General features: G+C 43.8%; 1 protein-coding gene across 1 annotated transcript in view; it reads left to right on the plus strand.

The window, feature by feature from the left end:
• CDC42BPG (CDC42 binding protein kinase gamma) overlaps nt 1-15,142 on the plus strand; it is a 139,611-nt gene that overhangs the window by 112,492 nt on the left and 11,977 nt on the right. Inside the window, exons 26-30 of the mRNA XM_066582954.1 lie at nt 5,884-6,011; nt 6,102-6,183; nt 6,929-7,145; nt 7,239-7,301; nt 12,256-12,843. Coding sequence (XP_066439051.1) covers nt 5,884-6,011; nt 6,102-6,183; nt 6,929-7,145; nt 7,239-7,301; nt 12,256-12,843 — 1,078 coding nt within the window. The remainder of the gene's footprint in view (nt 1-5,883; nt 6,012-6,101; nt 6,184-6,928; nt 7,146-7,238; nt 7,302-12,255; nt 12,844-15,142) is intronic.

Here is a 15,142-nt window from a genome sequence, read left to right on the forward strand (position 1 = left end):
TGTATAGCAGTTCTAATTTTATCCTAGGTGTCTTCCCTCCCCATATGAGTTCTCTAAACAGTCCCTTGGCCTTGTGGAAAAATTTTTGTGTTATCCAGTGTGGGGAGTTGTGTATTAGATACAGTAATTGGGGCATCCATATCATTTTTATAAGATTCACTCTTCCTATGATTGTCATGGGTAGTTTTTTCCATATGTGAAGTTTTTGTTTCCATTTTTCCATAAGTGGTTCCAGGTTTATTTTCCCGTACTCACTAACCTCTTTCGTAATTTTAACTCCCAGATATTTAATTGTTGGGGTGCATTTCAGGGTTAATTCTCTGTTGGCAACTTGCATGTCTGGGGTGTCTATTGATAGTATTTCGGATTTGGTCCAATTGATAGCGAGTCCTGAGAAGGCTCCAAATTCTTTTATTGTTTGCATCGTGGTTTCTAAAGATTTTTCCCTGTCCCCTAAAAATAATAACATGTCGTCTGCATACAAAGCGATTTTCTCCTCCATGTTTCCTCTTATGAATCCCACTATTTCCTGGTGTGACCGAATTTTGCATGCTAGGGGCTCTATTGCAAGTGCAAACAGGAGTGGCGATAGTGGGCATCCCTGCCTTGTCCCTCTATGTAGTGGGAATGTTTCTGATGACCCCCCGTTGATGGACACATCCGCCTCCGCTCTAGCATATAGGAGTTTTACTCGTCTCACAAATATTGGGCCACAGCCCATTTTTTCTAGTACCTTCCACAGGTATTGCCACTCAACGCTATCAAACGCCTTGGCCGCGTCCAGTGAGCATATGATTCTGTCTCCGGTATTATCTACGGGTATTTGTAGGTTCAGAAATACTCTACGGATGTTCGTTGCCGTTGATCTTGCTGGTATAAATCCACTCTGGTCTGGATGCACCAAGGTGGATGCCACTTGTGATAGCCGCTTGGCTAAAACTTTTGCTATAATTTTGACATCCGCGTTTAACAGCGATATCGGCCTATATGAGTCCACCAACAGGGGGTCCTTTTCTGGTTTTAACAGAATTATTATTTTTGCTTTTCGCATTGTTTGTGGTAGTTCCCCTTCCTTTTCTGCCCCCGCCCATGTCTCCAGGAGTTGTGGTAGTAAAGTGTCTGCATGTTGTTTGTAAAATTCTATTGGGAGACCATCCTCCCCTGGGGCCTTGTTATTTTGCATATCTTTTACTGCCTCTTGCATCTCCTCCAAGTCTATTGGTGCATCTAGAAACTCTCTCTGTTCCTCCGTCAATTTATGTGTTCTTATATCTGCCAAGTATTCCTCGATTTGTTCTACCGTTTTTTCCAGTTTCGAAGAATACAGAGAGGAGTAAAATTCCCGTGCAATCTCTCTTATGGATGTTGCGTCCCTGACTATCTCGCCTTGTGCGTCTTTTAGTTCAATGATGTATGTGGGGCTAGTTTGTGCTCGGGCTATAACTGCCAGCATATGTCCCGTTTTTTCTCCCTCCTCATAATATGTCTGTTTCCTGAACCCATTTTTAGTGGCTGCCGTTTCTAGGACGTATTTATTAAGGGCCTCTTGGGCCTGTTTCCATAGGTTGAGTGTTGTTATAGTTTTCTCTTTTATGTAATTTTCTTCTGATTCTTTTAGTTTGTCTCGTATTTTTTGCCCTCTTTCTCTATGTCCTTTTTTTGCCTGTGTGATTTGCTGTATGTATACCCCCCTCATATATGCCTTCATGGCCTCCCAGCAAATCGTCATACTTGTGGTATCCTTATTTAATATGAAGTATTCCTCTAGTGTTTTTTTCACTATTTCCTTGTTTAATATGTTTAGCCAGTGCGAGTTCAGATTCCATCTTTTTTGGGAATGACTCACAGTGTTACTGTGCTGTATGTCCAGACGTAGGATGGAGTGGTCAGAAACAACTCTTGGTAGATATTCTATCGAGGTTATATCTCTATATATCTGAATATTCCCTACCGCTAGGTCTATTCTAGATAAGCATTGGTATGTGGATGAGTAGCAGGAGTATTGTTTGTTTGTGGGGTGCCGTGTTCTCCATATGTCTATCAATGATATCTCGTTTATTAGTTTACCTAGTGGTGTCAGGTTCCTTTCTTCGTTTGCGTTTCCTGCCCTTAGTCTGTCCTGTGCAGGGTTAATGACCGAATTAAAGTCGCCTATGATAAGGACTGGAATGTCCGGTTTATCTGTTATGAAACCTATAACTTGCCTCATTATCATGTTATTATATGGTGGCGGGATATATACTGAAGCTATAATGCATGTGTAGTTGTAGATTCTGCAGTGTAGGCATATAAAGCGGCCTTCTGGGTCAATTTTTCGTGAGAGACATTTAAACGGTATATTTCTGTGTATCACTATGCTGACCCCCCTGGAATACCTCGTGTGTGTGGAGTGGAAGCTCTGACCCATCCCCCCTATTTTGAACGTGTCCGTATTTTCTTTTGATAAATGTGTTTCCTGCAAGCATATAATAGCCGGGCCTTGTTCCTTGATGACTTGCAGTACTGCTGATCGTTTTGTCTGGTCACTCATACCTCTCACGTTCCACGATACGACCCTTATCCTACTACCCATTTTCCTTGTTTTTTGTTTTCCGCAGGGTTATTATTTTCTGGGCGCCTCCACCCCTTTTTGTTTTTATGAGTGAGACGCACTGGGAGGGTCCCCATCTCTGTATTTGTGTCTCGCCCGTGTCGCCCCGTATATGTGTATGTGTATTACTGTTTGTTCTCCGCATAGGGCTTCTCCAGTAACATTTTGGTTTGGTCCCCCACATCCCCCAGTACAGACATTTATCCACATTTACTATACATATTTTCGTTATTTGCAACACATTTATCATTTGTACATTTACGTTGACATTTCTTCCCCTTATCCCACCCTGAATCATTTTTCTATCGTTTAACCTTATCCCTTTTAACTGTATCTTATCTAATATTCCCCTAATATGCGAGAGAGAGACCAAACAACAGACACCCCCAACATGTAACTCACTGATCCGTTGTCTCATCGGATCGGGGTACCAGTCCTCCATTCTCCTACGCGATGCATCCTGTCGTCCCAGGAGCTCCTTTCAGAAATTTTCGGTTCCCTTTGTGTGAACATTACTTTGGGTGCAGCCTCTTCATGGTGTCTTGCGCGGCGATCTTCCCCTCCGAATCTGTTCTTCATTTTGATCTATCCAGGCACCTGCATCTTTTGGGTTTTCAAAGAATTGTGTCGTGCCCAGCGCCGCCACTCTCAGTTTAGCCGGGTACAGCATCCCGTAGGGCACTTGTAGGTTTCGCAGTCGTCTTTTTATTTCTACAAATGTTGCTCGCTTCTTTTGTATTTCCGTGGAGAAATCTGGATAGAAGGAGACTTTCACGCCATTATATTGGATTTCACCCTTTTCGCGGGCCTTTTGGAGTATGGTATCACGGTCTCTGTAATGCAGTACTTTGATGAGTATCGGTCTGGCTGGAGCCCCCGGGGGGAGGGGTCGTGTCGGTACACGGTGGGCTCTTTCGACTGCAAACATTGCAGTTAGAGTGTTTCTTCCGAACAGTTCGGGCAGCCATGTTTCAAAAAATTCTGCAGGGTTTCTTCCTTCCGTCTTTTCTGGGAGGCCCACAATTCTCACGTTGTTCCTTCTTGACCTATTTTCTAGGTCGTCTACTTTGTTCTGTAGATATTGTATGTCATGCAGATTTTTTCCCACGTCTCGTTGCATCGGCTGTATTGCGTCTTCTACGTCGCTTATACGTTGTTCAGTTTCTGTCAGACGCTCTGATATTTTCCTCATATCTTGCCGTAGCAGGTTTACATTACTTTGCATCGCCCCCATCTGCATATTAAGGTTGTTCAGTGATGCGTTGCCTTTAGTGATTTCGCTGAATATTTCTTTCAACGTAGGCTCCCTGGCGCACCTTTCGTCCTCCTGCCTTTGATCTTTTTTGGCGGCATCTTCTGCACTTTGGGAGGTGTCTCGTATAGTGCTTTCTGAGGTGTCTGCGTGATTTGCGCTGTGCGTGCATATGCCTGGGCTGCTTGCATTATTCATGCTGTCTTCTGTGTAGTGTTCGTCTGGATTGACACTGTTTGCACCTTTATTTTTGTAGTTGGGGTTGTCTGCCTGACTTGTGACTTCCTGCTTATTTCCAGCATGATCTTGTACAGCATGTAGACTATTTTGTTTTTCCTTGTCCTTGCTGTGTTTAGCAGGGTCCGTTGTTGTGTTTGCTTTGTCTGCTCTTTCCTTTTTACTTTCTCTTTCTGCATGTACTGTGTCTGCAGCTTCTTCCTCCCCTCCTGCTCCCTCCGTTTGTGTGTTTCTCTGTGGGCTCTCCCGCTCTCCCCTCTGTTTATGGCTTATGGAGTCCTGTTTTCTGCCCCCCTCCTCCCTGGCATACCTTGCCAGCTTACGTGCTGTGTCTGCACTGTTTGTGGTGGGCCGCGGTATGAGCGTTCTCGGCTCCCATCCTCCGGCACCATGTTGTTTCTGCCGGCCGCCTGCTTCATCTGCCTTCCCCCGCTCCTTGCCTCGCATCATTAACTCTGCTGCTGTCTGTTTTATCTCCGGAGCTTGCTACTGTGCCTCCGCTGCTTTTTGATTGCCTTTCGGCGTCTCTGGGTCCCGTTAACAGGATGGGAATGTCGGATCTTGCAGGAGCTACTCTGAGATGCGACTATCTACATCTCCGGCCAGGCTCCGCCCCCAGCCCCATTCCCTTTAATTGGTGGGCCACGATCAGCCGGCCATCTAAAGAAAAATCCCCGCCACCAGGAGCAGGCCTCCTCCTATGTCCTGGGGAACCCCAGGAACTCCAGAAGCAGAAACTACAGATCTAGGAAGTAGGCTACTGGGCAACATCCAGAAAATAGAAGAAATCCGCCCTCCTCTTTGCTGCAGGGCCATAGCCCTGTGCTTTAACCGGGGGATGATAGGGTTTGTAGTGCTTAAACATGCCTCTTTTTCTTCTGGGGTTGGGCAGTCAACATAAGTATTAACGCCATTCTGGTTTCCCCCTTGGTGGGATTACAGGGAGAGACCTTCCTCCCTGTATCTCGCGAAAGACTGGTGACAAAAATGTTTGCCTCTAATGGACACTAGGCTAAAAACTGGTAAGTTTGGTGCCTGCAGGGCAGATGTAGCTAGTAGGAGGAGGTAACACTTTTTATCCCAAGTGTCCACCTCCTAGTGGCAGCAGCCATGGTCAAAACTGTGTCCCCCAATGATACAGATGAGAAATTTGGTATACGTCACAGAAATGTGCCAATATGGTCTACTGATTACATGCAAGTGAAACAATCACATTGGTGAAATCCAAGGTGGTGGTATAGGTCCTATATAATATAGGAGGTCCAGAGGTTGTTGCCTCACCTGAGCCTAAGGGGCCCCAAAAGTCCCTCTATCCAATATGAGATGATCAGTACTTTAGATTACATCTGATAGGTCGCTTTCTTACATGTTTTGCATTGAGGCCCAAGAACGTCCAATTACACAAAATGTTATGAACAGCTGCAATTCTGTGGTCTTTCTGGACAACCCCTTTAATTGTTGATCTGTGGCAGTCCTCACTAATGCAACTGTTTTTAGCAATTTTTTTCCCCCCTCAAAACAGTGGCCTCTATGATGGATCCCATTGTAAGTTAGAGAAGTGGAAGGTATCCATCTGGCATTGGTAGTATCCATGGTAAGATGGATCTGACAATAATCAGTGTTTTCCGTTATAAATGGAAACTATGATAAATATACACATAGCTTAAGAAAACTGGTGAATTGTAACAATTTTTTTTTTCACGGATGATTCATGGCAATGCCATTTCTTAGGTCATTTTCCTACTATGGTTTATACATATTCTCTATTGCAAGCTGTATGTTTCTAATATGGTTTCTTATTTAGATTCCTAAGCCAGCGGGAGTGAAGAAGGGATGGCAGCGAGTCTATGCGATTATAAGTGACTTCAAGATCCTTATGTATGATGCCAGCTCCCAGTGTAATACCACTATCCTACAGGTCATCGATATGAGGTGAGCATCCACAAGGCTCATACTTGTTGGTTAGGTTTCTTCAGCTGTAATGAATCATTGTCTTGTCTGTCTTTTTTTTCTTCTGTGTAGAGATCAACATTTTTCTGTCAGTTCTGTCTTGGAGTCAGATGTCATTCATGCTAACCCCAAGGACATTCCTTGTATATTTCGGGTATGTAATGAAAACTTTTTTCTTAACATTTTTTAGACTGGTGGTTAATATGCCAGCCTTTGTTAGAGCAGTTTGCATCAAATTATTAAAAAGTGCACAATTAATATATTTGGCTCATTTTGAAGTGACTGAAAGTGAGAAAATCTACTAATATGCACCGAAATGTATATATTCTGCACCATTATATATCTTTGTTTAATAGTTCGGTCTTAAAAATGGAGAAAACGCACCAACTCTGGTGACTACAGCCACTTTTTCAATTTTTGCTGTGCATGATCTAAAAAGTGACATTTTGCTCAGCTTTGGTATATTCAATGATGTGCGTCAATTCATCCCAGAAACAATTTGATAAATTTGGGCCTTTTGAGTTTTAAGAATCAAAGTTTTAGAGAGCAGATTAGCCTAGCAATATATGTTTAGCCGTTAGATCTGAGCGTGAACCGCTATGCTGTTACGGCTCCTACAAGACTCATCACCTACCTTACAGAGTTCCTAAATGTAGTTATGTAATGGTATAACCTCAGTTCATATAGTTCAGCCTAACTAGACGTGCCATACAGGAGGCTGGGATAGCTGGTTGACATCTCGTGTCAAAACCTTCTTGGTGGCCTTGAATTAGCTGGATAAACAGATTTTATTTACTGGTTAACTTTTTAAATTTTATTATATTTTTTAATTTCTGTTGAGTTAGATGTGATTTTATTGCTAATTGATCCAATGATTGCTACGTTTCTATCTGCTGCAGGTGACCGTCTCACAACTCCGCAGCCCGCTCACTCTGTCCTCTCAGCTTCTGCTGGCAGAGACTTCTGAGGACATGCAGAAATGGGTGCAGGTATTAAAGGAACTCCAATCACTCCTGCGGGAACAGAGAACACAGGATCGCTCTGTTCGGTTGTTAAAGGAGGCATATGACAGTGCATTGCCCCTCATACGCACAACAATCTGTGCAGCTATTATGGGTATTATACCTTTTTAATGACATTATAATAATGTAAGCACAATGTACTGCATATATTTACAGAGTACTTGTAAGGTATACTTGTGTTTTTCAGATCAGGAAAGAATTGCTTTAGGGACAGAAGATGGGCTCTTCTTGTTGCACATGAATAAAAATGGTAAGACCATTAAATATTTGTCACCTTGAAGAGATTGTGAGCATGCTTTACATGTAAACCTTTATAGCTTTATGCACTGGCAACATGATGTCCATGGGGGGTATTCTGCTACCCCATGGATTTCAACATTATATTATTCACACATTCCGACTAAGGCCTTAGTCAGACGGGCGTTTTTTTTTTTTAACTTTGTTTTATTTAACAAAATACAGAATCACGGTACATAGCACATTTGCATGAAGAAAATATTGTACATGACATTGATTGTATCTGTACAAATATCGTGTATATATACGTAGAAGTACATTAAATGCTGAACTGCACCTGTATAAATTGGTCAATATAAAAGAGGGGAGAAACAATGCTTTTTGTTTTGTTTTGCTTAGTTTCAAGTCAAACAGTTGAACAACAGTAAAAAGGGGGGAGAGAGTGTCGGGGAGCCCGTGCCGGGCAGCCGCTCAGTGCCTGGCAGAAAAATGGGAAATGCATTAAAGATGCGAGTGGGATGTAGGGAGAGATGAGGGAAATATGAAATCCCCAAGGGGGAGGGAAGGGGTGGGAGCCCGGATAGAACTCATATTGATGATAAAGTTTGTCGGTTGATGAGCCAGAGGCCCCAAATCTCTTGAAACCTACCCGGGCATCCTCTATTCTTATAGATGATTTTTTCATATGGAGTGACATCGTTTATTAGTTTTATCCATTGTGATAGTAGGGGTGGGTCTGCAGCCATCCAGTGCAGTACCACTACTTTGCGGGCCAGAAACAGTATTTTCTTGAGGAAGATGCGTGTGTATTTGGGCCATTGATCTTCCGGCAGTAAGCCGAATAGAATTACTTTGGGATCCATTGATATGTTAAATGGAGGTAGCAAAAGTGCGTTTGTAAAGGCTGCAATGTCGGACCAGAAATTGTTTACTGGTGGACAGTCCCAGATTAAGTGCCAGAAGTTCGCCCCAGGTTGATGGCATCTGTGGCATGAATTTGATGGGGCGTTACCCATTTGGTATAGTCGGTTAGGGGTAAGATAAGCTTGGTGGATTATGTAAAGTTGAATCAGTTTATTATTCACAGCGGGCGAGACAGACAAATGGGATTCCATGATGTCTGTCCAATCATCAGTTGTGAGAGATGGGATGGAGAGCGCCCATTTATTAAAGACTGGAAGTGGGTGGAGGTTTATTTTGGCAGAAAGTAAGTGTGTATAAAGTGCCGAGATCAAGCCCCTGGGTCCTTGGGATTTAAGGATTCCGATGGTAGGGAAGTTGGATATCTGAGTAGTGTTGGGGGGGAAACTGGGTGGTCAGTGCGTGCCTAAGTTGAAAAAACCTGAACAGCTGGAGGTGCGGGGATTGTAACAGATCGCGCAGTTGAGTGAATGTAGGGAATACACCGTCCTTGTATATATCTTTGAGTGAGGTGACCCCCAAATTCCTCCAGTATTGGGGGTCTGGGACTGACTGCAGAGCCGTCAGGCCTGGGTTATCCCAGAGAGGAAGATCGGATACCGTATCATCAAAGCTCTGGATAGATTTTGTCTCTCTCCACACACTCAGCGCCAATCTGTGGAGTGGTAATAAATCTGAGGGGTTTGAGCATTCGGGGAACTCCAAGTACACCAACAGATTGTTGCCTTTCACTTGATGTTCCAGGTATTGATCTGTGATGGGTTTTACTGTGTTTTGGAACCACGGGCGAATATTGCGGAGTTGACCAGCTAGATAATATAGTCTGAGGTCTGGGAGGGACATACCCGCCTGATTCTTGGGTCTCTATAGTGACATTAAACTTAGTTTGGGTCTCGATGAGCCCCATATAAATGAGGAGATGTGGGAGTTTAGGGATTGGAAATACCGTTTGGGGACGATCATAGGCATGTGCTGTAGTATATATAAACATTTCGGTTGTATAGCCATTTTGACTAGGTTTATGCGACCTGCAACTGATAGGGGCAATCCGGACCACTGTTTAAGTTTGTGTCTTATGGTCTCAAATAGAGGGTTAATATTTTCTTCTAGGGCTCTATTGTGGTTTCGGGTTATGTTTATCCCTAGGTATTTGAACGTTGATACCACCACCAGGCCATATCTAGCTACTGAGGGGTCTGTCACAGGGTTATGGTCCATGTATAGGATCGTGGATTTGGACCAGTTAACTTGTAGGCCTGAGTACTGGGCAAATTTGTCGATGTGTTGTAGGGCCTGGGGGAAGGAGGTTTCTGGATTTGACAAGAACAGGATCGTGTCATCTACATAAAGGCCCACCTTGCTCTCCAGGCCTCCCCACTTGATTCCGGTTACGGCCGGAGTGGCTCTCAAACGAATCGCCAGCGCCTCTATGGCTATGGCGAATAAAGCCGGGGATAATGGGCAGCCCTGGCGGGTGCCCCTGGTCAATGAGAAGTCGGCTGATGGAATACCGTTTACAGTTACATTGGCGCTTGGGGATTTGTATATTATTTTGATCCAGTGTATAAACCGGGGACCGAAACCGAAGCGATGAAGGCATGCCTCTAGAAAGCTCCACTCCAGGGAGTCGAAGGCTTTCATCATGTCCAGTGATGCGAGGGCCCAGGGCATATTCAGACGGGCGTTTTTAGCTGCGATTTGCGCATGCGTCCGGCGATTTTATAAAACCATTGCTTTGCAATGGTATCGGACACATGAGCGCTTTTTATGCGCTCGTCCGATAAATTATAGAACAAAAAAATCGCAGATCGCACCTATCTGCGATCTGCGATTCCTGTTCTCTTCTCTATATGCGCTCAATGGGGCCGGCGGCAGCAGCGCCGACCCCATTGAGAACATATAGAAGACAAATCATTCTTCTCTGCCACAGCTGTAACAGCTGTGACAGAGAAGAACGATGTTTGCCCATTGAATTCAATAGAGCCGGCAATACAGCCGCTCCATTGAAAGCAATGGGCTGCCGGCGTGCGCGGGGTGAATTGTCGGGAAGGGGTTAAATATATAAGCCCTTCCCGGCAATTCATCCTAAAATGTGTTAAAATAAAAAAAAATTGTATACTCACCTTTCCGCTGCAGCCGGAGTCCAGCCGCGGCCGCTGTCAGTTCTCCTGAACTGCTTCTTGGCACTATTCAGCCGGCGGGGCTTTAAAATCCCCGCCTGCTGAATGATCTGCCTCTGATTGGTCACAGCCCTGACCAATCAGAGGCTGAAAACACTCACACACCCATTCATGAATTCATGAATGGGTGAGTGACTGCTGCCTCTCAGTGCTGAGCCAATCAGGGGCAGGTCTGACTCACATCCATTCATGAATTCATGAATGGGTGTGAGTGAGGCATGCCTCTGATTGGCTCAGCGCTGAGCCAATCAGGGGGCAGGTCTGACTCACACCCCCTTCACACCCACTGCAGGACGGCCGCGCGGAGCTCCAGCTGCCGGGGGAAGGTGAGTATACAATTTTTTTTTAATTTTAACACATTTTAGGATGAATTGCAGGGAAGGGCTTATATATTTTAGCCCTTCCCGACAATTCATCCCAGGCTCGCCCGCAGCGCATTGCTTTCAATGGAAACGGCTGTATTGCCGTCTCCATTGAATGCAATGCGCTGGACAGCTCTGGCCCGTTTCTAATGAAACGCGGCTAGGAGCAGATTTTCGGGTGATTTGTGGGCGACTTGTGTGCACCGGTCACGCGATTTGCGGATGCGCATCCGTCATGCGATCCGCAAATCGCGCGAAAAAACGCCCGTCTGACTAAGGCCTAAATATGCAGGATCTGCCTAGAAATATCTGTTTATGGCCAACTTAAGATGTGCCTGAATAGATGCATAATATCAACTGAATGTTTCATTACGAAAGAAAATGTTCTCTAAAGAGGTTGCCTGGGACTTTACTGTTGATGACCTATCCTCAGGATAGGTCATCCCTAGCTGATCGGCAGGGTTCCACTTCTCTGAATCACTGACAATCAGCTTATTTCAAGCCCACTGTCTGTGTGGAGAGAGGCAGTCCGTCCTTCGTACATTATTTCCAATATATTTTGAATCAATTTTTGGTCAGCAGTTGAAGTCCCCACGTGGGGGAAAAGAAGTATAATCGTTGTCATCATCATAAATCTACTTAAGAAGAATACAGCCATAAACCGTTGGAAACAAAAATGCAGAATAATTACAGTGATTGTATTCTCGATATAACACCCTTAGGCTGGGTTCACACAGGGCGGGTTTGCCGCGGAAATTCCAGATGGAATTTCCGCGCGGCAAATCCGCCTGCGGCTGCTAATCTCAGGATTAGCCAGCCATGTGGACAAGATTTCTCAGAAATCTTGTCCACACGGGACGGCCAATCCGCTGCGGTTAATCCGGCCGAAGCTGCGGCGCGGCTTTGCCAACCGCAGCATGTCCATTCTTTGTTCTTTCCGCTGCGGCCGCGCTCTCCTCTGTGGGAGCGCCGGCCGCAGCGGAAGAGCGAGTGACCGGGCCGCTTCAAAGCCGCCGCGGGTTTTTCCGCAGCGCTTCTCCCGGCGGAAATCTTGCGGTTTTTGCTGCGGCCAAACCGCAAGATTTCCGACGAGAATCCGCCCAGTGTGAACCCAGCCTTAGTAGGGACAAGAATAAACCTCTTATAAACCAGGAAAAGAGGGTGGGGAATCAAGTATATAGGGGTAAAGGAGGAGGGACTTAGTGAAACTCACTCCTAAATAAGGTACTTGTATATATAAAGATAGTATTTATGAATAGAGCGAACCCTGTTTACAAGGGCTCTATTAGGTTGCGAGGAGGTTCTGAACGTCTGGAGAATCAAAAAATGAAACCCAAGGCTGCTATGTCAGCAAAAAGGCCTCCACCGCTGTAATGCCTCTATTTTGCATATTTTCTTAATATTTTTCTATATATTTCAAGGAATTTTTCTTTTTCTGTGTTTGTAACATTGTTTTTATCGCACATAAAATCCTAACTCATATCTACCCGTTTCTTTAAACTAGAAATCACGCAGCTGGGAGACTGCAAGCGTGTGTTGTCTTTGCGTTCCGTACCAGAAGTCCAGCAGTTGGCAGTCCTTTGTGGGAAAAGCCATAGTGTTCGTCTCTTCACCTGGGACCTCCCACCGGACTCTCCCGGAGTAAAGATCCCTGAAGCAAAGGGCTGTCAAGTCATTACAACTGGTTTGGTGTGCCAAGGTTCAACTGCTGTCATTTGTGCCGCCTCCAAGCGTCAAGTTATCTGCTTCCAGTTAAGCAGTCGAAAGGGTCTTCCTCGGCGGATTAAAGAATTTCAAGCGCCTGGAGTAGTACAGTGTATGGACATCTTGGGGGAACGATTGTGTGTAGGATTTACATCTGGTTTCTCGCTTTATCCTCTCCTTAATGAAGGGGCACCATTAAACTTTCCAAATCCAGATGATGCCAAGCTAACCTTTCTCATGCAAGCTGCCCCTGATGCACTTTGTGCAGCTAGACTGGCACTTAGCGAATATCTATTGTGTTTCTCCACATTTGGAATATATGTGAACGCAGAAGGGAAAAAGTCACGTTCACAAGAAATCATGTGGCCTGCACCTCCACTGGCTTGCTGTGAGTTTAATGCATGTTTTTCTACTAAATCTTGTGAATTGTAAATTGGGTTATTTGCATATCAATAATCACTATAGAGGCAGTTATATTATGGATTGGCATGTCCTCTTGTCTACTAGAGCCTCTATAGCGTTTCACCATCCATTTTTTTTTTTTCTTCAGACATTGGTACTTTGTAATTAAACTATGGGTGACCGTGGTTTATATCCAGTGTGAACATAGGATCAGACGTGTTAAATTCCAAAATGCCGTTCTTCCTTTGCCAGCAGGAGAGACTCCTGTGTTGTTAAATGTGGGCTAATTTGTCAGCTACTCATTCATAAAACTCTGCAAAGCGATAATTTACTATGTGAACACCAACCTCTACAGATCCAGAAAGCTACCTTTTGTGGTATACTACTAGTCAGTTATCACTTCAGCATGCTTGGTCTGTTAGGTGTCTGTTCACACTGCAGAAATCTACCATGGATTGGATGGCAAATCCTGCAGCAGATCAGTGACCCATTGAGTTGAATTGGAATCTGCACATCAAAGTTTATATGTCATAAATTTTAAATATGCATGAGGGAAAAAATGTGACAAGTCACTTCTTGACATGGATTCCGCACTTGGATTTTCCTATTTGAAAAGCTCTAAATCTGCATATATAGATCCTCAGATGTTAAAGCATAAAACTGCCACCGGATTCCGCTATGTGAACATACCTTTGCATCTGTATGTTATCAGTATTATATTCATCAGTATTTGCCTCCGTAATTGCATTCATTTATCATACTTTATATTGGAAAAATATGGATTTGCATTTGCCCAGTAGAAAATAAAACCAATGACCACAAATATGGATCAAATACTAATGACATACGATTGCAATATTTGTAACATATCCTCATTACAGACGTTATAATATGTGAACCTGGCCCTAAGGTGACTAGTTAATTTTATAGAGATGCTCTTTTCGGTCAAGACCTTTTTGCTACAAATTAATTAAAAAGAGAGCTCACTATATAATGTAGCGGGGCAAAGCCAACGGAAGAGAGAATTGGGTGCGAAAGGAATATTGGCTAACCTTTTTTATAGGGTTATGCAATGGGACAACACTAGAGATGAGTGAGCACCCAAATGCTCGGGTCCGCGTTATTCGAGTTGAGCTTTTCGTAAAATTCGAGAGCTGTACTTTTTTTTTTTTCTCCTTCTCCCTGTCCCTCTCCCGCCAGACAAAAAAATGTGCCAATGGCGCGCTGTGTCACAGCGGGGATGGGCCAAAACAGGCACGTCAGCGGGGAGGAGCCAAAAACTGGGGCGGGGTCGAACACTGCTTCATGCTTTTTCCCGTATCGAGCACCATTGAGTACGCTAATACTCTGTTGAGCTTGATGCTTGCTTGAGTACGTTCGCTCAACTCTAGACAACACCTATCTATAAAAGCCTGTTGTGTAGCAGCAGCTGCCACACAATGGAACAGCAGAAGCCTGGCTTGGTAAATGAGGACATGGAGGCCGGGGATCACCAATAAAGAAGTGAAGTTTTATTGAACGAAGCAATGCGCTTCTGTCCTGGAAGGGGATTTTCATCTGGCCTAATGCTGATTCAGAAACTACTGAAGATTTTAAAGTGCAAGTAAATCCAGTGGGAGAAATCGCCAGGATTTGTCATCACATGGTGCAGAGATCAATATAAAAAGATGTGGGAACAACCTAATACAATTTACATAATTAAATGTGATGGTAATTATTTCATTATCACAGAAGAATTAATTAAAACACATTATGACGGATCATTATTTGATAAACTGCCATCAAATACAGAAAAATAAAACCATAATCAATTCGACAAATTAATATAAATTAATTAGAGAATAGGTTGAATTAACGTGATTTAGAGCTCCCAGATGGTACTTGTGTGATATGGAATAATAATAGTAGAAATTCATTATTGGCAGTATGATAGATCAATTGATAACTTGCAAGTCATCTTAATTAGACATCGACCCATTCTACAATTTAAACAGTCAGAAGACCTCTGAACGAACCTGGGAAGCTATGGTAATTAGTTAGCTAAATTTACTAGCAGTATTCTCAGAATTGACAGGTACAAATACACGGCTACTGGTAATAGTATAATAATGTAATTTATCTAGCTGTTTTTTTGTCTGTTTTGACTGTGCACCAAAGTCCTGTTTGAATCAATTAGGATGAAATATAACAGATGAATTGATTTATTATACCATTACCGGTAGCGGAGTCTTTCTACATGTCAATTAGCGGTACTGTCTGAATTTACCAGCAGTATTCTCCAAACG

This window comes from Eleutherodactylus coqui, chromosome 11, assembly GCF_035609145.1.
Source record: "Eleutherodactylus coqui strain aEleCoq1 chromosome 11, aEleCoq1.hap1, whole genome shotgun sequence".
NCBI classification, from domain to species: Eukaryota; Metazoa; Chordata; class Amphibia; order Anura; family Eleutherodactylidae; genus Eleutherodactylus; species Eleutherodactylus coqui.